Source organism: Tiliqua scincoides, chromosome 5 (assembly GCF_035046505.1).
Source record: "Tiliqua scincoides isolate rTilSci1 chromosome 5, rTilSci1.hap2, whole genome shotgun sequence".
NCBI lineage: Eukaryota > Metazoa > Chordata > Lepidosauria > Squamata > Scincidae > Tiliqua > Tiliqua scincoides.
Window position 1 is genome coordinate 115,857,480 of NC_089825.1, and position 24,692 is coordinate 115,882,171.

Genomic DNA, 24,692 nt, shown 5'->3' on the forward strand with positions numbered 1-24,692 from the left:
TTCCCTGATGCTTCCTTTCCTTGTTAAACCGAAGGCTGTGGGGCTGAATGAGAGGCTATTCCAGTCATACCATTTCTGCCACTGAAACTAATGACTGATGGAAATAGAGAATCAATGTGTCAAAGGAAGATCTTACTTTGCGGCTCAGAATGGGAGCCTTACTTGTGTTGCTGCTTGCACTACTTCCTCAGATGGCATGCATGGTTCACATTCTTAAGTGTGGGCTCTGTGATCCACACCCTCCATTCCGGAAGTATCATCAGTCAGGAGACCTCATCCTTGGTGCCATTGCTTCTCAGGCCTCCATCAACTCCAGTCTAAAAGGCTTCACTGAAGAACCAGCTCCAGTATCATTTCAAGACCTTATGTAAGGAATTACTTTTTTTTCTTCATTTCTCTCCATATTCTTGGGCACTGACTTGATCAGCCCTAGGATATACAGTCCCCGAACAGTGGCATGCTGGACTGGGGCAGTAAACCTGTGCACATTTACCTGGAAGTAAGTTCCACTGTAATCAGAAAAGTTTATTTCTGAGTAGACATGCACATGATTGCATTACAGAATATCTAAAAGGTTAATGTCATATAGGACATGTTTAATAAAAGAAACCCCCTTTTGTCAGTGGGGGAAGTGGAGCTTCTGAAAATCCTTTTGTTTCTTATGCTTTGTATGCGTTACATATATATATAAATGTGTGGGGCACTGGTTCATGACCCAGGAAAGCATGACCCAGGCCAGCACTGTGAAACAGAAAAGGGAAGCAGTGAGCAACCTTTAGTGGAGTCTCATGACTTATTAGGGTATGCAGTCAATACAGTAGTAATGTTGTGCAGTGTGCAATAACCAGGTGATACAGCATGCACCTCTCGTTCTAGCTCAGACACCAAGAATTACCAGCACATCCTGGCCTTGGCATTTGCAGTAAAGGAGATCAATGAAAATCTTCAGCTCTTACCTAACATCACTTTGGGCTTCCACATCTATGACAGCTTTTACGATGCAAAGTGCACTTATCAAGCCACATTGCTGCTTCTGTCTACATGGGAGAGATTTGTCCCCAACTACGTATGTGACGTTCAGAATAAATTGACAGCAGTCATTGGGGGACTGGATTCACAAACCTCCCTTCATGTGGCAACTGTCTTGGATATCTATAAGGTTCCACAGGTAGGCTATGGATGTGTGTAATATGTTTGAAGTCTGGGAATAAACCACAGGTAAGATTTGGAAGTTTAGAGGCAAAGGTAGGTGCATGTGGAATAAGGAGGAAGACTTCAACTTTGTGTGAAAGTCTTAGAAAAAGATGTGTAATGGTTTGAATGAGTTAGATTTGGACCCCAATGCTATCCTGTCCAGCCTTGCTGCATCATGCGAGCTGGCCTGAGACCACAGCATGACAGAGATGTAAGTAAAGGAATTTGCCTGGCACAAGTCTGAGTGAACCCAAGGAATTATGGTGAGGCCGGGGAAGGGCATAAGGTACTGGTGGCTGATAATCACTCATTGTCCTCCCCAATATGCCTCCCAATGTCTCTGGTCCTCACCCAGTCTTCCTCCCTCTGACCAGTGACTCCACCTCTCTACCCACTGCCTATCCAATTATGCCAAGTTCCTGGTGCCGGGGGATCTAAGAGGGCTGCAGCCACATGGCCAGCACTGTTCACCATTTCCAGCAGCATCCCAAGTAGTGTGTAGTAGCATATCACATATTGCAGTGCTGTAAGTTCTGGAAGTGCAGCCTGATGATAGAACTGGGCTGTCAGACTCTCATGGTCTTCTTTCACTTCTCACCATCTTTCTTTAGCTCATCTATGGACATCCTCCTGCAATGAATGATAAAACCCCAGGACTTCCATTCTACCAGATGGCTGCTACAGAAACACTGCAATGTACAGGAATTCTCTATTTACTTCTGCATTTCAGGTGGACGTGGATTGTGCTCATTACAACATATGACGATGATGGAGAAAGTCTTGTGCAGTCAGTGTTTCCACTGTACTCCCAGCATGGCATCTGTTTTGCCTTTATAGGAAGACTCCCCCAAGTAACTTTTATTACTGAAACTATAGACCAGGTGATCAAAATACATGATCGCATAATGGGGAGCAGAGCCAACACAGTGGTGCTTTATGCAGATAGGGAGAATGTTTTATTTGTGATAGTCAAAAATTTTACAAAGACAACATATACGATGAGTAAACCAAAAGGTAAAGTGTGGATAGCAACTGTCCACGCAGATCTTGGTGCGCTGGAAGATGAATGGGAACAAAAACTCATCCATGGTGACTTATCCTTCACGCTTCACTCCAATGATGTGCCAGGATTTTATGAATTCATTGAGAACAGAAGCCCTTCCACTTCAATGGGAAATGGTTTTCTCCATGACTTCTGGCTAGAAACGTTCTCCTGTATAATACCAAATGTGGTTGTTGGCCATGATAAGTTCCTCAACTGCACAGGAAAGGAGAAGATAAAGGACCTTCCTGCAGATGCATTTGAAATGAGCATGAGTGGCCAGAGTTACAGCATTTATAATGCGGTCTATGTCATGGCCCATGCTTTAGATGCCATGTTATTGTCTCAGCTCAAACACAGATCAATGGAGGAGAGTGGGGCATGGAACAAATTGTGGCAGGTAATGGGCACAAATATTTAGCTCTGTATTGTGGGTATAAGAACAGGCATTAACTGTAATTGCATCTTCCTGCTCTCACATTTTCATCTTTGCTTGACTTCCCATGGACTGGAAATGGCAGAATAGCTCATGTTTCAATCAGCAGTCCGTGCTTGCATTCTTCTGGTCTAGGACTGTACTCAGTGCACGATGTTCAGTGTTGTAAGTTTGCTAAACCAGATTTCAACCTTGTGTTGGATTGGTATACCTCTTTTCCACCAAAATAAAATCTGCCACAAAAGTGGAGACTGTTTGTCACTTTCATGAGTCACTCCACAGAAACCGATGAAAGTGTTTGGGCTTTTGTGCAGTGGCGAGATCAGGTTCTTCTTTCTTTACAAAACAAAGACTATTACTATATCTGTGGACAGAGGGCACAAATTCAGATGCTGCCCCCACAAAAAGCTATCTGTTTGTAGACATCAAATTTACTATTCTGATGAACTGCCAGAATGACTGAAAATTCAAGTGCAACTTTTGAATGAAATGGAAATGAGTTTTGATATGTAAAAAATAAAGTCAGGTCTTAACTCTAAAATTTAAAACATGACTATGTCTTGAATACAATGTAATATGATACCATCCAGGACACAACAGATATTGGTACAGGTTGGGAATCCCTTATCTGAAATTTTGAAATACAGAGTATCCTGAAATATGGAACTTTTTTGAGTACCAATATACTTTAAAAAAAAAAATTACCTAAAGAAATAAAATCAGAAACTGGGTTTCATGCACAAAATTATTTAAAAATATTGTATAAAATTACCTTTAGTCTATGTGTATAAGCGGTATATGAAACATAAATGAATTTTGTGTTTGGACTTGGGCCCCATCCCCAAGATCTCATGTTATGTATATGCAAGTATTCAGAAATGTGGAAAATGTGATATCCAAAATGCTTCTGGTCCCAAGCACTTCAGATAAGGGATGCCCAACCTGTATATTTCAGGCTGATCAGTGAAACACACAGCTTTCTCACAGCTTCATTTAACCCATTGACTTTTCTTTCTTATTCCAGCTCCATCACTTTCTGAGAGGGGTCTCATTTAACAACAGCGCAGGGGATGAGGTTTCCTTTGATCAGAATGGGGAGATAAGCACAGGATATGATGTTATCAACTGGGTCAGTCCCTCCAATGAATCATTTCAAAGAGTGAAAGTTGGGAAGATAGTTTCCTGGGCTCCTGCAGCCCAGGCATTCACCATTAACGAGGAGGCCATAACATGGCCCAGTTGGTTTAATCAGGTAGGATCCAGATTTTGCAGATGCACTGTAGCGAGTTTATGTGTCCGATATGGCAAATATTAAACTTTATGCAGTCAAAGTGGCATTTTTCAGCAGTACCTTCTGAAACCTGTCTTTTAGATAGGACAAAAGCCACTATAAAATTATCCACCAAAAATAATCCCAGTCAGTAGGCCAAGAAAGATATCATTGTTGATAGTACTAAACCTGCCGAGAGGTTAAGAATGCCATGAATGCATGCTTCAGGTCTACTTCCCTGCAGAGCTTGTTTTCCAGGGTGACTGTCAGCCCAATCCTATGGGCACCTTCCACTGACGGAATGAGCATTCTCTTGCCACTCTGGCTGCAGTGACATATGCAATAAGGCTGCCAGCATGAAAGACTGGTGGCCGCAAGTGTTTGCCACCTCCAGAGGAGGTGAGTTGATGCAGGAGGTTGACTGTGGACGGGGAGGGGGAGTTTCATATTGGAGAGGGGATGATAGGGACAGGGTTTATGGATGCTGAGAGGTGTGTTGGGAAGGGCAAGGGGCACAACTGATATATATGCATATATGATATATATGCATGGCTTTGCCTCTCCCTTGCGTCCACTTGGATGCACGCCAACCAAACTATCACAGACTCTAGTAGGACCATTAGGAACCATGGCACAGCTGAGTAAGAATTTTGATTACTGACCTCTCCATCATTCCATGGTCCTTCACTGGCCCTCAGGATGCAGTGGATGCTGTGTCAGCACTGCTGTGCCTCGCAGGCCAGCCAAAGATAGGAATGAGTTATACATTTTTTCCATTCCAAAATATAGATGAATTGCTCTTGCATACAGCTGTTTCATACCTGTCTATTCAGGTAGCAACTAGGTGGGAAGATCACAGAACGATGGCCCTAGCATTTTCAACATTTACATGGTGACTAAAGCTGTGGAAATGTAGTTCACGTGTCACTGTAAAAAGAGATGAAAAGTCCCAAGAATCCAAAAGATTCCAAGTTTGTTTTTCTCAAGATAATCATGCCCTCTTTTGTTTCCGGATTAGGCACAACCTGGTTCTGTATGTAGTGAGAGTTGCCATCCTGGATCAAGCAAGAAGATGAAGAAGGGGAAGCCATTTTGCTGCTATGATTGTGACCCATGTCCAGAAGGAAAAATTTCAGATCGGACTGGTTAGAAATATGTACTGAGTTATTTAAACAGATTTTCAGGGAATACGTGGGTGGAGAAAATTTTTTTTTGGGGGGGGGGGTTAGTATGAAGGGCAGTGTGTGCATGTGGCATTGTCACAAAACCTAGACCAGGAGTGATAATACAGGATTCTTGTAAGGATTTCAACAACTTCATTAACCTAAACACTCTGTTCACTAGAGAAAGGCTATATCAATGTCTACAGTGTCGTTTAATATCTGTGTGTCCAACCTTTGGGAACAAAACTTTAGAATTGGGCTATATGTTTGTTAAAGTAACTTTTGCAAGGCTCCCAATTTCACCTGAGTTCCAAACTCTAGTGCAGGGAAGTCAAAGTCATTTCATGCAGTGGGCTGAACAGCATTATTGTCTCTTGCTGAGGGCCAGAAGTGACGTCATTATGCAGGAGATGTCCTAAAATAAGCACTTTTTCTCACATAGGCATGAGAAAAAAGTTAGCTGCAAATGACAGAAGAGAAATTATGCAAATCTTGATCATATTTTCAAGATATGGGACAGCCCAATTATCACACAGGCTGCCCTTTCAGCAGTGACACCTCAGCACAACTCAGAGGCTGAGAGCATCTGATGGCCCAACGCCAAGATAAAGAGCTTCTGTAGGCCACATATGGCCAGCAGGCCTCATGTTTGACAGCCCTGGTTTAGGGGGTAAATATGAAGTTTTTGGTTTAGACCTCCAGAGCTGCAACCTATTGGAAGGTTTCATTTTTTCAAACATGCAAACATGCCACAGGCTCCTCAGCATCATTAGATCTCTCCACAAGGACATGAAGGCACTGTTGTCTTTGATGGCTCCACATCAGATCCCTTTGACATCCAAAGTGAAGTAAAGCAGGACTGTGTTCTTGCACCAACCTTGTTTGGGATCTTCTTTGCTGTCCTGCTGAAGCATGCCTTTGAACTGCAACAGAAGGCATCTATCTCCGGACCAGATCAGACAGAAAGCTCTTCAACCTCTCCAGACTGAGAGTAAAGTCCCATGTCCAGCTGAAATGTCTGTGTGACTTCCTCTTTGCTGACGATGCAGCTGTCACTACCCACTCTGCCAAAGATCTCCAGCAGCTCATGATTCATTTTAGCAAGACCTGCCAAGATTTTGGACTGACGATCAGCCTTAAGAAAACACAGGTCATGGTTCAGGATGTGGACTCACCTCCCTGCATTACAATCTCTGCTCATGAACTGGAAGTTGTCCATGACTTTGTGTACCTTGGCTCAACGATCTCCGACACTCTTTCTCTCGATACCGAGCTAAACAAACGCATCAGTAAAGCGGCTACCATGTTTTCCAGACTCACAAAGAGAGTCTGGTCCAACAAGAAGCTGACAGAACATACCAAGATCCAGGTCTACAGAGCTTGCGTCCTGAGTACACTTCTGAACTGCAGCGAGTCATGGACTCTTTGCTCACATCAGGAGAGGAAACTGAACGCTTTCCACATGCGCTGCCTCTGATGCATGCTTGGCATCACCTGGCAGGACATAGTTCCAAACAACACAGTCCTAGAGCGAGCTGAAATCCCTAGCATGTATGCACTGCTGAAACAGAGACGCCTGCTTTGGCTCGGTCATGTCTTGAGAATGGATGATGGCCAGATCCCAAAGGATCTCCTCTATGGAGAACTTGTGCAAAGAAAGAGCCCTACAGGTAGACCACAGCTGTGATACAAAGACATCTGCAAGAGGGATCCGAAGGCCTTAGGAATGGACCTCAACAAGTGGGAAACGCTGGCCTCTGAGCGGCCCGCTTGGAGGCAGGCTGCGCAGCATGGCCTTTCCCAGTTTGAAGAGACACTTGGCCAACAGACTGAGGCAAAGAGGCAAAGAAGGAACACCCATAGCCAGGGAGACAGACCAGGGACAGACTGCACTTGCTCCCGTTGTGGAAGGGATTGTCACTCCCAAATTGGCCTTTTCACACTAGACGCTGTTCCAGAACCACCATTCAGAGCGCGATACCATAGTCTTCCGAGACTGAAGGTTGCCAACTGAACTGAAGATACTGTAGCTGTGGCCGGTCATGCTCATTTCAAAGAAAGGTCCAGGAATGCTCTCCAGTTTCTCTTGCCCTGTGCAGATCTCCTCATCATCCATATCAGAACTGGGATTTGGAAACAAGCATCCAAATGCTTGTTCCCAGAATCTGTGGATGAAACCATCTCCTTTTGCCAAGTGAGGGTTTACGCTCTGAAGAAAATGTTGGAATTCTGGCACAGCACGTGAATGAACTGTGAAGGCTAAAGCACTTTGGAAGGTTTCAATATTCCAATCCCTCTGCATGGGCACTGCTGAAATGTCTAATGGGGCTGCCATAATCCACACTTTGCCATACACTATCTCATAGTCATTTTCTCCTTGGCACAGCAACCATCTCAAACATGTCGTAGTGCTGGTTTCTCCATGGACAATAACGGCATTGGCTTTACTTCGCATCACAACAAAGAATGTCTCCTTCCAGTTTTGTTGCTCACTGAAGAAGTCATCAAAAAGACTGAATGTGGCAATCCTTTCTGTGAAGGCAGCACAAATTCTACTCTGAGAAAGTATGGGTAATAGGTTCTTCAGGAAAAGTTCTCCACTATCATCCTTTAAGGTCATAAGACCCACCCATTTCCATGCAAAGTGCAGAAGTAACTTTACAATCCCATCGTATTGATGGACTTCCTTTGGAACCACCTGATATAAAGGATGAGACTGGCCACTCAAAGTGGGGGCAAAATCACCATAGCTGAACTAAAAGATAAAAGCCAATGGTTTTAAAATATGAATTCAAAGTATCTCAAAATGATTTTCTGTTCTTACCCAGGTATTGAAGATCTTGCAGTACTGATCTGTGTTCTCATACCCTTGACTCTTTTAATACATTGTACACAAGACAATTCAAAAGCTTCAGCAAGTCTAAAGCTCTGCTGTACTGCTCCTGGTATAGAAGACATGAACATGTACAACCAATATGGGGTGGCAATCTGTCTGCACTGCGGGAATTTTTCTTTTTGCCCTCCAGGAACTATACCAAAAGGCTCCACTTGGCTTTCAACTCAGAAGCAGTACCTAACGTCATTTTTAACGCCAGAACACATTTTAGGAATTTTAACATAACTATCCAGAGAACTTTTATACAGACCGGAAGCCAAATGCTTTTTAAATCCAAATTTCATAAGCCACTTACCCTAACTAAGAGACTGTCTTCTAGTTCTCGAACAAATGTCTCTTCCAGAATTCCCTCGTGTAGCTCAGTGCATGGTGCCAATCGAATCCTACCGGTGGTGGATCCTGTGGGTGCAGGAACCATGTCTACAAAGTGCCAGCACACGAAGACCTCCTTCTGTTCCCAACCGGACTCCTCGATCCACCCCCCTTGTGATGCTCCAAATACGCTTCCTTAGGATGATCCTCTCTTAGCCTCAAATTCATTGATCTCAACCAAACCTCTGACGCCCAATATAGCTGAAAGGCCATTATTTGTGCCTCCCTTGTCCAATTCAATTCCCGGCTATTTGACCAATTCCATGGGCCCAATCCTACAATTAGAGAAGACTAGTGTGCACTCTTCCAGATATGATTTGAAAAATTTGCACACCAACGCGTCCCGGGAGTTTGAGACCCAACAGAGTGAGCGTCCCCCTCCCTTGGAGACTGCTGAGTGCCAGCCTTTGCCAATTGTAACATCTTTGCTTATACCTGACTTGGACGCCCGTCCCAAGGCATCTTACCATCGATCTCCCCCTAGACAACTCTCTTGCCCAACTCCTTTAGTGCAGAAGGAAGTACTAGGTGACTCTAACACGTCTACTATGAAGCCAGATCCAGCTGGAAGTTATTTCGACTCAGTAATGACTAACTCTGGCTGGCCTCTCAATCGCCCTGCTACGCCCCCATTGAACTCTAATCCTCCCCAACTGTGACTAAGGCAACTCTCGGCTGACAGCTATCTTCCTCACAGCCCCGATGTCGTTACACACTCATCCAGCCAGGTAAAGCTGGTTGCCTGGAACATTGCGGGCTGGAAACAAAAGTGCCTTGATAAGGAATTCCTAACCTATTTAACATCTTTTGACATCATACTCCTGCAAGAAACATGGTCAACAGAACCAATCTTCCTTGAAGATTACCAATCCTTCCATCTACCAGCCTATAGACTTAACAAGAAGGGTCGCGCTCAAGCGGGCCTGGCAATTCTAATCAACCTGCGCCTGCCAGTGACCCTTGTGGAGGCATCGAAAAATCTTTGTAACTTATTAATCATCAAATTGGTTATTCAACAGTGGATTTTTCTTGTTTTTAATGTTTACTTACCCCCCTGTCAAAATAGATCGCAACGGGAGCAAGCTTGGAATTTCCTTTCAGAACAATGCAATGCCGCATGCAGTACTCTTCCTAATGCTACAGTTATCCTTGGTGCAGACTTCAACTCAAGAGTTGGGGATGGTATTGAGATCTTTCACAAGATGGCCTGCGAGGATTGCAAACCTTTTATTTCTACCCATGGACGCCTAGCGAGGTTCTCTAAAGATATCTGTTTCAACGATGCTGGGTTTTACCTGGCAAATTTTAGCCTCCAGTTCAATTTGATTTGGCTCAATGGCTTATGTAACTTTTTAGGGGCTTCGGAATTTACTTAAGTTTCCCCAGTAGGTACCAGTGTTATTGACTACGTTTTAATCTCAGCCTCTCTTTTGCCTTTTGTTTCCACCTTTAAAGTCGACGACTTTTAACTGAGTGACCATTTGCCTCTATGTACTGTTTTCAACATAGACTCACCTTGTACTGTTCCCCCACTGTGTGTTAGGGATAGCCCCACCCGCTTGGCAAAAATTAGATGGAATGACTCCACCCTTTCTGAAATTCAGTTATTATTGAACAACTCGAGGGGTAAGATCCTGAGGGAACATGTTCTGACCCTATCAGAGCCTGAATCTATAGTGTCTGCCTTTGAATCTCTAATGAACTATATCCTTGTAAATATTGTTAATCCAATGGGCCTAGCCAAAGGCAGGCCTAGTAATGACAATTCAGGATGGTATGATCGGGACTGCAAATGAGCCAAGGCCCATGCCAGGGAGTGTTTCGGAAACTTTAGAGTTAGCAATTTAAAGGAAGATCCAAAAATCTACTTCACAGCCACTGCCTCCCTAAAGGATCTGATTAAGTCTAAGCAGCATTAGTTCATCAAAAAGTCCTGGGAAAGACTGATCCAAGCTACAATTAGCAACAATCATAAGCTATTCTGGGATATTGTCTCTAGAGCCTCCAATGAAGGTACGGGCAAGCCTAACCTAATCTCTAATTACACTTGGCGCCAATAATTCTCTGACTTGTTTTATGATCCAACAGCTGCCTGCAGTGGGGACCCAGAGTTCTCCTTTGCCAACTTTGAGGCTTGGCCCAACATATCGAAAGGGGAAATCTTTGATCTAATTGTAACTCTAAAGTCGGGCAAGGCCCCGGGGCCTGATGCCATTCCCACCACCTGGCTCAAAGAAGACCCATCGTTTTGGACTTCCATTCTGGCCCCGCTTTTTTCATCTATCAATGCCTCAGGTTGATTCCCCAAAGTATGGCTTAAAGCCACAGTGATCCCTATTTTTAAAAAAAGTGATTCTAGGAAGCCGGATAATTACAGACCTATCAGCTTAATCTCTCTAATCAGCAAGCTGTATGCAAAACTTCTTCTCCAGCGCCTCAATCAATGGATTACCCATTCTAACATCATAGGTATAGAACAAATAGGCTTTAGACAGGGGAAATCCACCTTGGACCATGCCCTCACCCTTCAACATCTAGCACAAAAGTATTCAATACAAATGAAATAAAAACATTTTGTAGCATTTTTTGAACTTAAAGGGGCTTTTGATAATGTGAACAGAAACCTTCTTTGGAAAAAACTAGCTCGTATGGGACTAGATCCTAAATTGCTTGCTCTTATCCGGGGCCTATATTCTAATACATCCGCTCAAGTCAGATATACCCCGGGAGGCAATTACACCGACGAATTTCTTACCAACAACGGGGTGAAGTAAGGCTGTGTGCTGGCTCCCGCAATGTTTAATCTCTTTCTAAATGACCTGGCTCCTTCCCTGGCCACAGTTGACGGACACCCTCCCAGATTGAGGGACTTGTAGGTCCCGATCCTACTCTATGCTGATGACGCGGTCATCTTATCTCGTTCTTACTTGGGGTTAAAATGTCTGATTAGGAAGTGCATTGAATTTTTCTGCTCTAATGAGCTACAAATTAATTACAACCAATATGCACTTTGTTGGTGCAAGTCTGAGTGGAACCAGGAAGGTGAATTGAGGCCAGGAAGGGAAATATGATATTAGCAGTGCCACTGCTGCCAATACAGCCACCTTCCTGGCCTCAGTCCACTCCCTCCCTGCCCCATCTGCTCCACACTCCATCTCCCCGCCACTGCTGGACTTACCTTGCTGCGCCTGGCAGCGTGGTTCACTTGTGCTACCACCATTTGTGGCAGCATTCCTAAAATAGCTGCAAGTGGTGCATGGTGCTCACTGCCAGGAGCCATTTTATTGCAGTGGAACCCAGTTCCACTGTCATAAACCCCTCCAAGCATCAGCACAATCCTGGATAAGATTGTGCCTTATGACTTTGGATATTATATTTATTAAGCAATATAAAGCATTTACAGGACAAAAAAAATTGTAGGCTTTTCTCCATTAACTCAATAGTTAATGCAATCCTAAACAACTTTCCAGTGCCAATGCAGCCCCAAAGAAAGGGAACTAACATTGCATTACCTTGAGGAGGCCTCCATAATTTCCCCCCACCACAGGATGCTGCATGCATTCCAGTGGCACAGCTGCATTGGTACTGGAAAATTACAGCCCAATCCTAAAGGCGCCGTTGATGCCAGGTGCCGTTGATGCCAGGTGCAGCGGTGCCAAAGTGGCTACATGGCAGCTGCTATCTCCATGGGAGAAGGGGACTTCTATCCCCCTCCCCTGGGGAAAGGTCCAAGCCCCACAATGGGGCTTCTCAGGTGCTGGCTATTTTGCCGGCACAGACTTGAGAGACTTCATGTTGGGCCTTCCATCCCAACTTGGAGTTCAGGATCCTGCCCCCGTCTTGACCCAGTTCCTCCCCCTGCCCCACCCTCCCCTGCCCTCCCTCTCCCCAGAACGCCTCCCACCTGTCCTCGAAACCCTTACCGCCACATGGAGCTCTTAACGAGCTTATCTAGCTCTAGCGCCGGCACTGACTCAGCACAAAGTGTCTTGGGCATGCCTTATGGCACATTTGTGACACCCATTAAAGAGCTCAGGATTGGGCTCTGAGTTAGGATTGGGTTGTGTTTCTGAAAGTAGAGGTGATTCAGAAGCAGATAAAGCCAAACTTGGACTCTAACAAATGTTGGAACTCTAAATAATGAACACATAAAAAACCTTGACTTTAACATCAAAAACATGTTTTCCTCAGCAAAGTCATAATTACACACAGTTATGGTATGTATATCTAATACAGAATTATTACACACATAATTTGAACAGATAATGTTCTCTCCCCGGTAATTAACAAACTACTGGAATTAATTCTGCTGCTTGTTACAACCTCTGGGGAGTGGCTCAGTGACTACAAGCAAGAATGAGAGTCAAGAAAAATTGTATATATACCTCTTAAAGAGGGCCACATTGGAATCAGTCTGATCCCGGAGACTTTGGAATTAATCACTCAAGTGTCAGAATTGCATATAAGAAGAGTTGATGGCCATTCCGATCTGTCTCTTAGATGCTCTGTGGAGGAGAATTTTGTTTCTGATTCTGCTGATGCAGTCATCTGACGTATCATGCGAAATGCATACATTGAAATGCATTGATTCAGATCCCTTCCCTTTTCTTTACAGGTATTTGCGACCAGGAAGCATCACGATTGGTGGCATTACATCGCAAATCAGTATGCACTTTGAACTGGATGACTTCAATAAGCACCCACATCACTCAGTGAGTGTTGGGACCATGTAAGGACTTAATTGTTTTCTTCTTCCCAATATGTATGTGCTCAGCTCCTGTTCTCTGGCAGGCCAGTTCTGGAATTATTTATAATGATCTGTGACCTTATTTTACCAGCTGAGAGCATCTACCTGTCATTATTCTTTTTCCTTAGTGTGGTCTGAATAGAAGCAGAGACAACTGATCACCAAAACAGGAATGCAGCCTACAATTAAAAACTAAAAAATAGGAGGGAGATACAGTGGTGTAACTAGAGCAGGTGCAAAGCACTAAGTTTTGCAGGGATCCTCTCTACGGCATGCAAGCGGGCCCCTCCCCCATCCCCTTCAGAACCTTCCAGGTGGTGGAAGCAAAACGGAGGCATACCGTTTTGGAAGCAAAACGGAGGCATAACGTATGCCTCCGTTTTGCTTCCACTGCCTGGAATGGCTCTGAAGGGGAGGGGGAGAGGACGGGAGGGGTCGCTTGCACACTTTAGTGAGGCTCCCTGCAAAACTTAGAGCTTTGCACCCCCTCTAGCTATGCCATTGGAGAGATACATAAACACACTTGATATGGGGCAAAATTACACTCTGCTGTTTCTAGGAACGAGAAAGCAAGAACTGGGAATTTCACTGTAAAAGATGTATTTCAACCCCAAAGTACCTTGTTTTTACAGGAAAAACAAAAACAAGCAAAGGAATTCTGTCCTGGCCCTTTACTGAATGAAATGGGTTGCATTGAAAGTGGTGTCATTTTACCTTCCTCATATTCCTGTTCTCTCTTGCAAAATGTCTGTGCCCCAGAGGTGTTTGAAAACAGTGTTCTTTACTTTACTCAGAATTAAGCTCATTGTGTTCAGTAAGACATAGGCTGTAAACTTATCCTACTCACTGTAAACAACACTTCTACGGCCATCACTTTTTTGCAAGCTGTTTGCTAGGAACTGATAGTTTTTCTTGACACAACAACAGCTCTGCCAGGTAGGCTAGCCCAAGGCCATGAGGTGCTCTAGGACAGTGCTTCCCAAGTGTTTTCACTTGCGTACTGCTTGGCAGCCCATTTCCATAAATTGTATCTCTCATATTAGCAAAATGTGTGTAATGAATCTAATTGCTGTTATTTCAAATTTATATATTTTCAACTACTGAACAATATCTGGAAATACACAAATTGATGACCAGAAATTAACAGTTGTTGATGCTTTCTCAGCCTCTTAGCTGCCTTCATTCCTATGCTGCCAGCCCCACTAGGCATTCCAACGCAAACCTGCAATTTCCCACCACTATTCAATTCTTTTTTCAAGTACCCCTAGAGGTCATGGCAAGTACCCTTGGGGGTACTCATACCCCAGGTTGGGAACCACTGCTCTAGGTGTATTCCCTGTTGCTTGACAAGGGATTGGACTAGATGACCTTTTATGCCCCTCACAAATCTAGGTTTCTATGATTCTATGACAAATATGCTGTTACATAATGCATTGATTACATATAAATAAAAGGCAGTATTATTAAACACTCAGTGGTCATGCCATCAATTTTTAAAGAAATGTAGAATTGATAATATTGTAAAGGTAAAGCAAGCAGTCACTGCCAAAAGGAAAGCATTCTTTTCTTGCTGCTTACATTCACACATGCATACCACATGTATGTGCTCTTAATGTATAGACCTGTTAGTCACTCAGTGGAGAAATTCTCTGTAATATAGCAAATGACTCCCATTACAGTGTCCTGGGTAAAAACTACTAGCATACCTTGGCTTTGGTATTTGCTGTGGAAGAGGTGAATGCAAACCATGAACTCTTACCTAATGTCACCGTGGGCTTCCACATCTGTGACAGCTACTTCCAAGGGACACCCCGGGCCATGATGGAGCTTCTTTTCACACACAAATCATTTATTCCCAACTATACGTGTGGTGTACAGAACAGCTTGATAGCAGTCATTGGGGGACTTTATTCTGTGATCTCTAAGGACATGGAAATCTTCCTGAGCAGCTACAAAATTCCACAGGTAGAATAAGCACATGGTGAGAACAAAAGATTCATATTTCATTTGTCTTTTGAGATGTGGCATTGTGTTGCCAACTCAGGGAGGAGCTTGTCTGAGATAGACTTGCAGAGTTGTCCATGAAGTACTGGGGGAAACCAAAACAAGTTCTTGAAAGTGTTTTGCCTTTCTAGTGGTCAAAGTTTCCTATTCAAGGGTTTATGGGGAATTGCATTCATTTTTATAGCTAAGAACATTTGCACAGATAATAAAGTCATCGTCAATTATTTGGGAGACACGCGTATCTTAAGAATGCCTCATGTTATTTCCTTAAACTTATGATGAATACTTATTATTATTATTATTATTATTATTATTATTATTATTATTATTATTATTATACCGCTTTTCAACAAAAAGATCAAAAATGGTGTACAGAGACAAATCCAATAACTAATGGCTCCCTGTCCCAAAGGACTCACAATCTAAAAAGATGCAAAAGAACACCAGTAGACAGTCACTAGAAAAGACAATGCTGCGGTGAGGAGGGCCAGTTACTCTCCCCCTGCTAAATAAAAGAGGAGCACCCGCTAGAAAAAGTGCCTCTTACCCAGTGATCAGGACCCCATACCTAGTATGTTCTCCACCCCTGACTAAAGTACCGTGTACATGGATCGATTGGGTGGGGGTATGTTTGATTAGATCCTCTTCAGACTTTGGAACTCCCTGACTCAAGAAGTTCTTTATTAGGAACTCATTTCCTCTCTGCTTTTTATCACCAACTGAAAACTCATGTGATTTCACTGAATTGAAAATATATGTTAATGCAGAAATACATATTTCTTCTGGACTGATCATATTTACAGTACACCAGAAAACACTGAATCTTCCTTATATGTTTTGTATTGACTGCAGACAAAACTGACTATAGAATTAAAATTACACATATATCACTATTAAGGCAGACAGTCACATTTCCTTTTAAAAAATTATGTTCTTTCTTTTCTTATCCATACCCCCTACCCCTCCATTTGATTGTCTCTGAAGTTTACATTTGGCTCTGCTTCAGGAATGGATGATGACAAAGAACATTCCTTCTAACAGATGGTCCCAAATGAAGCCCACCAATATAAGGGTATAAGTGAACTACTTCTGCACTTCAGATGGACATGGGTTGGGGTCCTTGCTAAAGATGATATAAATGGTGAAATATTTGTGCAAAACTTATTCATGGTGTTTCCTCTGTATGGCATCTGTTCAGCTTTCCTAAAAAGGATTAAGGAACTTTCTAGCGATGGCATTTTTGATACAGTAAATTGGATGCTAGACATACACAGTATGGCCATGAGAAGCAATGCTAAAGTCTTGGTTGTCTATGCAGATCACATAGTGCATTTGCGATGGTTGTTTTATATATCAGAACTAGGATTAAAAAGGGAGCCTGAAGGTAAAGTGTGGATTTTGACTGCTCATATGGAGCTTATAGCATTGCCTTTTCAGAAGAGTTGGGCTGTACAAGGCATCCATGGTGCTCTGTCCTTCACAATACATTCAAATGATGTGACAGGATTCAACAGCTTTCTTTAGACCTGGAATCCTTTCTTGTCGAAAGAAGATGGTTTTATCAGGGACTTCTGGGAACAGGCATTTGACTGTGTTTTTCCAGATTCATTTGCTGGCACTGAAGGCGAGACTCTCTGCACTGGGACCGAGAAACTAGAGAATGTTCCTGAGGCTTTTTTTGAACTCAGCATGGTGGGCCATAGTTACAGCATCTACACTGCTGTATATGCTGTTGTGCATGCATTACATGACATGAAATTGCACCAAGCCAAACACAGAACAAAGTTGACTGGAGAGAGACAGTATCTTCAGAGTCAGCAGTCATGGCAGGTAATGACCCGAGAAGTGACTGGGCAGGGAACATTTGCAAACATTTGTGTCACTTATCTTAAATAGGAACTGGTCTTCTCTCCTACACTCCCATGTTGAGGGAAGCTCAAATCTTACCTCCAAGTAAGCACTTAGCAATGGACAATGAGCAGATTGGATCTTACAGTTAACTGAGATCTACTGGTGCATTTCTTATCTGACCTCGAAAGCTAAGCAGGGTCAGGCCTGGTTAGTACTTGGATGGGAGACCACTTGGGAATACCGGGTGCTGTAGGCTTATATCATAATCTTTCAAGACTGAAGGTTGCCAACCAACCTCACTGGTGCATCAAATAATGCTAGAGTAACAACTCTCCAATTTCTTAAAAATCAGCAAGGTTCAAAATGTTGCTTGGGTGTTGATTATTAGGAAGAAAATTGGGAAATTTGATCTTGTGAATTCTCCTTTGGAAAAGTCTCTGAATTAGACTTTCAGGAGTGGATGTGGGGTGGGGTGGTTAGACTATACTGGGTCTAATGGGACAAGGATCTAACTCCAAATGAGGTCAACCTATTTTGTTACCCATTTGCATCTCTTTGGCAAATGTGTTTTCATTTTTCTATCTAGCTCCACCACTTCCTGAAAGGAGTCTCATTTAACAACAGTGCTGGAGACAAGGTTTCTTTTAATCAGAAGAGGGAATTGGTCACGGGGTTTGACATTATAAACTGGGTCACTTTTCCAAATCAATCTTTTAAGAGAGTGAAAGTCGGAAAGCTGGATCTCCAGGCTCCCCTGGGCAGAATGTTCACCATTCATGATGATGCCATCATATGGCACAGGAGGTTTAACCAGGAAGGAATTGAACACAGGTAATGTCACAATTTTTCACATTCTGAATGGACACTCAATCTGAAAGAGTGAATGTAGTGAGTGAGTGTAGTGATGAAAGACTGCAGTGTTACTGGGAGTATAAAAGTGGTGATAATAGTGGCGGCAGCAATATTGCCACTCCAGAGGCCCAATCCTATCTAAATTCCCAGTGCTGAGGCAGCTCTGCCAACTGGGCAAGTGCTGCAACCTATAGTGGGGGGGAGGGCAGTCATGGAAGCCTCTCCAAGGTGAAGGAATGTTTGCTCCTCTACCTTGGGGCTGCTTTGCAGCTGCATTGGCACTGGGCAGGATTGGATCACTGGCAATATGTCAGTAGTATGTAAGACTTAAGGCATTGAACGTAATTGTCCCAGTCCATTATCAAAAGGGGAAAACAGACTAATGGTGCCATTTGCCATACATAAAAATCTTCATCATCCCACTGCATAATCCCAAGGTTGATGGCCAGATGAAGCTTCACTCCTTTTGATCATGGCACTATAGCTGTGGAATGCACTGTCAGGGAGGCCCATCTGACTTCTGCAAAGTGGTGAATAGCTAGCTATTCCGTAAGGTGTTGGGGAAATTGCACGTGCCTTCCTTTATACCAGTGCTCTTCAACTTGTGGGTTGTGACCCCAAAGGAGTTGCAAAACCTCATTTGGGGGGTCATGGCAAATTTCCTAAGCCTGTGCAGGAGTGGGCTTGGATCTAATCCAGTAATGGTACTGTCCTAACAAAACTGAGTTCTTGATATAATCCTGAACAGCCTCTTCTTGCTGTCTTACCCTATAGCTCGTAAACCCTGCCCTCTTCGGGATACTACCTCATGGGGCTGTTGTAAAGACAAAAGGGGTAGAGGGAAATGGGACAGTTGGGGGCAGAGGGTGGGCTCATGTGGTCCGAGGAGGGAGGGCGGGATCTGCACTGGGTCCCCAGCCTCATAATTTCTTTATTTAACTACTGAAGTTGTGGCATGAAAAATGTTGAGGACCACTGCTTTAGACTATTGTTCGTTGATGTGTTTATTTTTCTGGTAGTGGTAGTTAGTGGTTTTCTTGTTGTTTTCAGGTATATATTTTTTGTGAGTCATTTTGAAAGGTTTTGTTTAATAAAAGCAAAGCAGGAAATTATTGTTCGAAATTGAAAAGATCAGTAATAACAAAAACAACAACAATAAGCTGCTTTTTTCATTTATGCACCAGGTATTGCCGCTTTCTGTATGTAATGATAACTGCCACCCTGGTTACAGAAAAGAAAAACAGGAAGAGAAGCTGTTTTGCTGCTATGATTGCATCCCATGTCCAGACGGGAAGAATTCAAGTGAGAAGGGTAAGAGACATAGAGCCCAATCCTGAACTCGGCACGCTGGCTCACTGCTGGTGCTAACACAGTGCTGGCCGGTGCTCGGCTAGCACCAGGCAAGTGCCGGAGCTCCACCACTCAGCAGTCACGTGGACCGCCGAGCAGTGTAGAGGTAGGTGAGGCATGAGGGGAGGTGGGGAGGAGGTGTTCTGGGGCAGGGGGAGGAGGAAGGAGGGCAGGGAGAGGGCAGAGAGGAGGCGTTTCAGATGGATGTAGCGGGGCAGGAGGGAGGCGGGACCAGTGGAACTTCATTCCACTGGATCCAGAGCCTCCATGTCAGGCTCACCACCTTTGGGTTGGTGTAGAATGGAGTAGCCCCATTGCAGGGCTACTCGCTTTACCCAGCGGAAGAGGACAAAAGTCCCTTTGTCCTGAGGAGCCTCTGACGGCTGCCTGGAGCGCGCAGGATGCGGCAGCAGCCATTTTCGGTCCCATTGCAGCCCAGCACGCTGGGCAGTTCAGGACTGGGCTGTGTCTAAAGCACATTTATCAACACATGGCAGGAAGAGGGAGTGACATGTGCTGGCAAGCCTCTTCTTATGCAAATGTACTTCAAAGTGATGCCCTTCCCACTGATCATTAGTATATCCCTAATTGGAGGGAGGATCTCTTCAGACAAATGCCCTACTTTGGCTAGCAGGGTGTGCTTGCAAGTGCATGAGCTTGCATCTTGCCAATGCACTCACCTTGTCTCCCCCCCCCCCAGACCAGAGGGTAATGTACAGGGTTTAGGCACACCAGCATAGGGGTATTCTGTGCTGAGTTCTCTATTGATCCCAAAGAATATGAGCAGCAGATCCATGTACATTTAATGATAGAGACCAAATCTGATGCAGGTGCAGAAGTCCAACTTTCCCCCTCCTCTGATATAAGAATGGAAATGAAGTTTGTTTTCCTCTGAAAATTAAAAAGCAGTGTAATTCAATTGCACCTATTTACCTCTAGAGAAGCAAAAACATATATTTGGGTAAACCACTACAGTTTTGTAAAAAGAGGAATGCTGAGAGGATCTCAGTGTGTTCAGACTTCTAAATAGACATGGTAGCCATTTTACCACTAAAAGATGTCAGAGACTTACACTATGGCATTTGATTAATTCCAGACCTTACACCCACAAGGTGAGGTGTATTAAAAATTGAAGGAGTGTCGTATCTTAGCCTTCCTTCCTTCCTTCCTTCCTTCCTTCCTTCCTTCCTTCCTTCCTTCCTTCCTTCCTTTCAGACATGGAGGTCTGCTTTCAATGCCCAGAAGGTCATTACCCCAACATGGACAAGAATACATGCATTCCCAAGAATGTGACTTTCCTATCTTATGAAGATAATTTGGGGATAGCTTTAGCCATGTTGGCACTGTTGTTTTCTTCAGCCACAGCCCTGGTTCTAGGAATGTTTATGAAGCACCGGAACACTCCCATTGTCAAAGCCAACAATCGGAACCTCACCTACACCCTCCTCATCTCCCTTATGCTCTGCTTCCTCTTTTCCTTGTTGTTCATTAGCAGTCCTGAGAAAGTGACATGTCTCCTCCGCCAAACTGCCTTTGGCATCATCTTCTCAGTGGCTGTTTCTTCCGTGTTGGCAAAAACCACCACTGTGGTTCTAGCTTTCATGGCCACCAAGCCAGGGTCCAATTTGAGGAAATGGATGGGGACAAAACTGACCAACTCCATTGTTATTTCCTGCTCCCTTTTCCAAGTTGGCATCTGTACTGTGTGGCTGGCCACCTCTCCCCCATTCCCAGATGTTGACATGCATTCAATGAGTGAAGAAATTGTGCTAGAGTGCAATGAGGGATCACCCTCCATGTTCTACTGTGTCTTGGGCTATATGGGCTTCCAGGCCATTGTCATTTTCTCTGTGGCATTCCCGGCCAGGAAACTACCTGACAGTTTCAACGAAGCCAAGTTTATCACTTTCAGCATGCTGGTCTTTTGTAGTGTTTGGCTGTCCTTTGTCCCAACTTACCTGAGCACGAAAGGGAAATACCTGGTAGCTGTGGAGATCTTCTCCATCTTAGCCTCCAGTGCTGGATTGCTGGGTTGCATCTTTGTCCCTAAATGCTACATCATTTTGCTGAGGCCTGAACTAAATAGCAAGGAACAACTAATAAGGAGACACTGAAAAGAAAAAAAGTGCAATCCAGTATATATGCACGCACTTGAACATTTTCTGAAATGAGCTGTTTTCAGCATGTGAAACTTTAACAAAATGCTTCCTAAATTCCCATTAAAAAAGGATTAAGTTCAAAGTTAGTTGGAAGCTTTTTAAAATGAGCTAATTCAAAGTGCTCCTCCAGATTGTTTCCAGAGAAATGTTGTACCTAGGGAATGGTTGGCAACCTTCAGTCTCGAAAGACTATGGTATAAGCCTACTGCACCCGGTATTCCCATGCAGTCTCCCATCCAAGTACTAACCAGGCCTGACCCTGCTTAGCTTCCGAGATCAGAAGAGATCAGGCATGTGCATGGTAACAGTTGCTGTTGTACCTAGGGAACACTGGGAACATGGCTATGGAACACACTACTGTTAGGCTTCTACCCATTCCCACTGTACCCGGGCACAACTACATCTGAACACTGCTAGGGATAGAGCTGAAATCTGATAGAAGGCACCTTCAGATTGAGGGTGCCTGTTTGGGGTGATGGTGGATGTAAACCTTTGTTTAACAATTTTTACTCAAGAATGTCACTATCTATCGGCCTTGCCTCCCTCACAGGGTAGGCGTTGTTGTATTGACATGACTTCTAAAGAAATGGTTAGGGGAGAATTTTGTTAACTTTCAGTTCAAGGCAGAAGTGGACTGTCAGATTCTCTTCTAACTGCACAGGATGGACTTGGGCTACAGTCCTATACAAACTTATCTAGGACTACCTCCCACTGAAATCAGGGCCTTCAGGATTGTGCCCTGGGGCAGCTTGGGAAATGGGAGATAGGATCTGGCAGGTGTTTTGCCACCAGGATCCATCCCCTCCAGTCCACTCACCATCCCTCCCCTCCTCTCCCTGCTCTGAAATTTCCCTCTGCTCTCTTCCCACAATATGCACTGATTCTTTACTGATCAGCCCTGGCAGCACTTCCAGGAGCTGCTGCTGCATATGCTGTTTCTCATTTGCAGTAGTGGCTCAGAAACACACAGTGGTAGCACACCTTTTGAGACACCACAAAGGGGCTTGCATTGCTGGAATGTGAGTTCTGACAGTGCAAAGTCCGTTGTGTTTGGACCATTAGGGCGCAATCCTGTGGTCTGCACCGTGCCTCCATGGCATGGACTGCAAGGCACATTTGCGGGGCTTACTGCCGGGCTCCCGCTGGAGGTGGCTCAGCTCCAGCCAGTGCTGATCCACCACCTGGCGGGCGCCCGCGTTCTACACCTTGGCAGTGCCTGTGACCGCCGGGCTGCAGAACGGCAAATGGGGTGGAGATGGGGGCGTTCCGCAGAGGGGGGAGGCCAGTGTGATGTGGGGAGGGGGCAGGGAGACTGGCGTGACGCGGGGAGAGGGGCATGCCAGAGGCATGCCTAGGGGCGAGCAGGAGGAGGATCCGCGGAGCTCTGCTCCGCAGGATCCTAGGTGCTCGTGGAGGCTGCATGCCTTACACAAGCGCCTTTACTTTAGCCCACCTCCCCTCCCCCCGCGCTCTGCTTCCCCGCGCAGCTTCCAAGCTGAGGAGGGGGACGGGCAGCCAGCCAGACAGCCAGGGAGACAGGTTGTGGCACCCACAGAATGCCCAGGTACTGGCTTGGCAGAGGAGGAGGGGAAGGAAGCTGGCTGGTGCAGCCCCCATGCCAATCTGCAGCACGAGCCTAGGCGTGTCTACTCAGAAGTAAGTCTCATTGTGCTCAATGGGGCTTGCTCCTGGGAAAGGGTGCATAGCCTTGCAGCCTGGGAGCCCAAGCCTATGCATGTCTTCTCAGAAGTAAGTTCCATTGTGTTCAATGGGGCTTACTCCTGGGAAAGTGTCATAGCCTTGTAGCCTGAGTAGACAGGCAGAGGAAGGGCTCTGAGGCTGCAGTCCTGTCCACACTTTCCTGGGAGGAAGCCCCACTGCCTCTAATGGGACTGACTTCTGAGTAGACAGGCACAGGATTGGGCCCTGAGGCTGCCATCCTATTCACAGTAAACCCCATTCACTAAAGTGGACTTCTGAGTAGACATGCATAGGATTGGGCTCTTAGGCTCCAATCCTAGGCACTTTCCTGGGAGTAAGCTGCATTGACTAGAATGAGACTTACCGTACTTCAGAGTAGACATACCTAGGATTGGGCTCTTAATCCTGGCAGAGATATATATCTGCACCCGTTTTCACATGCTAAGGGCAGTGAAAAGGGATTCTACGTGTGTACAACATGCTGTCCAGCCTTGCCAGAGATCCCCCTCATCCTTCCCCCACAAGCATGACCTCCGCCAGCCAGCATTTGCAACTCCTCTCCAGCAATGCACAGCAGCTACTCAGGGCAGCAGAGAACATACAATTGCATGCCAAGCGCCTTCCCAAAGACACAGAGTATTCTGCTACCTGAATTAAACCATATTTAATTGCTTGTTTGCAAACGTAGCTGTTTCTATGTGCACCTAAGGACCCCTCTCATGTAAGAAATCCTTTTTTGTTCTTACTCCCACAGTTGCTTAGAGTAATTTTACTACATGGAACTCATGTAAGCCATTTTTCGGAATCCATTCACTGCTTCCTCTCCTCGAAGTAGTGCCACACTACATACTACATGCTACAAGTGCACCTGTACAGTATTTTTCCCCATGTGCAGAAAAAGTAGCTAGGGGGAAGAGGATGTGGAGATTGACAGCCCAATCCTATGCATGTCTACTCAGAAGTAAGTTCATCTTTAGGGGGAAGCACATAAAAATATTTTATTTCTCCAATAAAAAATGGTATATAAATAAATAAATAAATAAATAAATAAAAGATTAACAAGTTGTGAGTTCCTGCACCTTTCTTTCTTTCTTTCTTTCTTTCTTTCTTTCTTTCTTTCTTTCTTTCTTTCTTTCTTTCTTTCTTTCTTTCTTTCTTTCTTTCTTTTACAAAAAACAACAACACTGGATATAATTGCTATTTCGAATCATGCTCCTATTACATTGATTTTTCACCTTTTACATGATGTTAAATCACGCCTGTGGAATTTTAATGTTTCTCTTAAATGATTATTTCAAATCAGAATATTTTGAAGACAATGAAAGATCAACTGACTTGATTTATTGACTGAGAGACGAGCAATGCTGTGATGAGGGAATATTATTGCCTCTGCATCTTGTAAGAAAAAACTTGGCGAAGTAAGAGGAAACTTTGAAGGGTAAGTTGAAATATTCATTGAGGCAGTTAGCTACCTTCCCTATGCCTCATTCATTGAGGTCCCAATCCTATCCTGTACCATTTATGGAAGTGCTGATGAAGCATGTGCTGCATTCAATAGTGGGTGCCATTGGATCAGGAAGCCTGCCAGAGATATTATTTACTTACCTCTGGGTACACCTCCTGGTGGCCTATGATCCACTTTGAAACCACACCAG

At 44.4% G+C, this 24,692-nt stretch overlaps 1 protein-coding gene across 1 annotated transcript; it reads left to right on the forward strand.

Annotated features, from left to right (window-relative positions):
• The first annotated feature begins 200 nt into the window (after window positions 1-200).
• Window positions 201-21,291, forward strand: LOC136653330 (vomeronasal type-2 receptor 26-like). The gene is made up of 9 exons (XM_066630240.1): window positions 201-367; window positions 877-1,168; window positions 1,806-2,636; window positions 3,697-3,924; window positions 7,492-7,670; window positions 12,989-13,085; window positions 14,822-15,085; window positions 19,012-19,138; window positions 20,393-21,291. Exons 1-9 carry the CDS (start codon window positions 201-203, stop codon window positions 21,289-21,291), a joined length of 3,084 nt encoding a protein of 1,027 aa, XP_066486337.1.
• Window positions 21,292-24,692: the final 3,401 nt, after the last annotated feature.

Coding starts and splice junctions, on each gene's coding strand:
- LOC136653330 (XM_066630240.1), top strand. CDS start 201: ATGGTTCACATTCTTAAGTGTGGGCTCTGTGATCCACACCCTCCATTC. Junction 1,169..1,805: donor ATATCTATAAGGTTCCACAG/GTAGGCTATGGA, acceptor ATCTTTCTTTAG/CTCATCTATGGACATCCTCC. Junction 13,086..14,821: donor ATAAGCACCCACATCACTCA/GTGAGTGTTGGG, acceptor AAAAACTACTAG/CATACCTTGGCTTTGGTATT.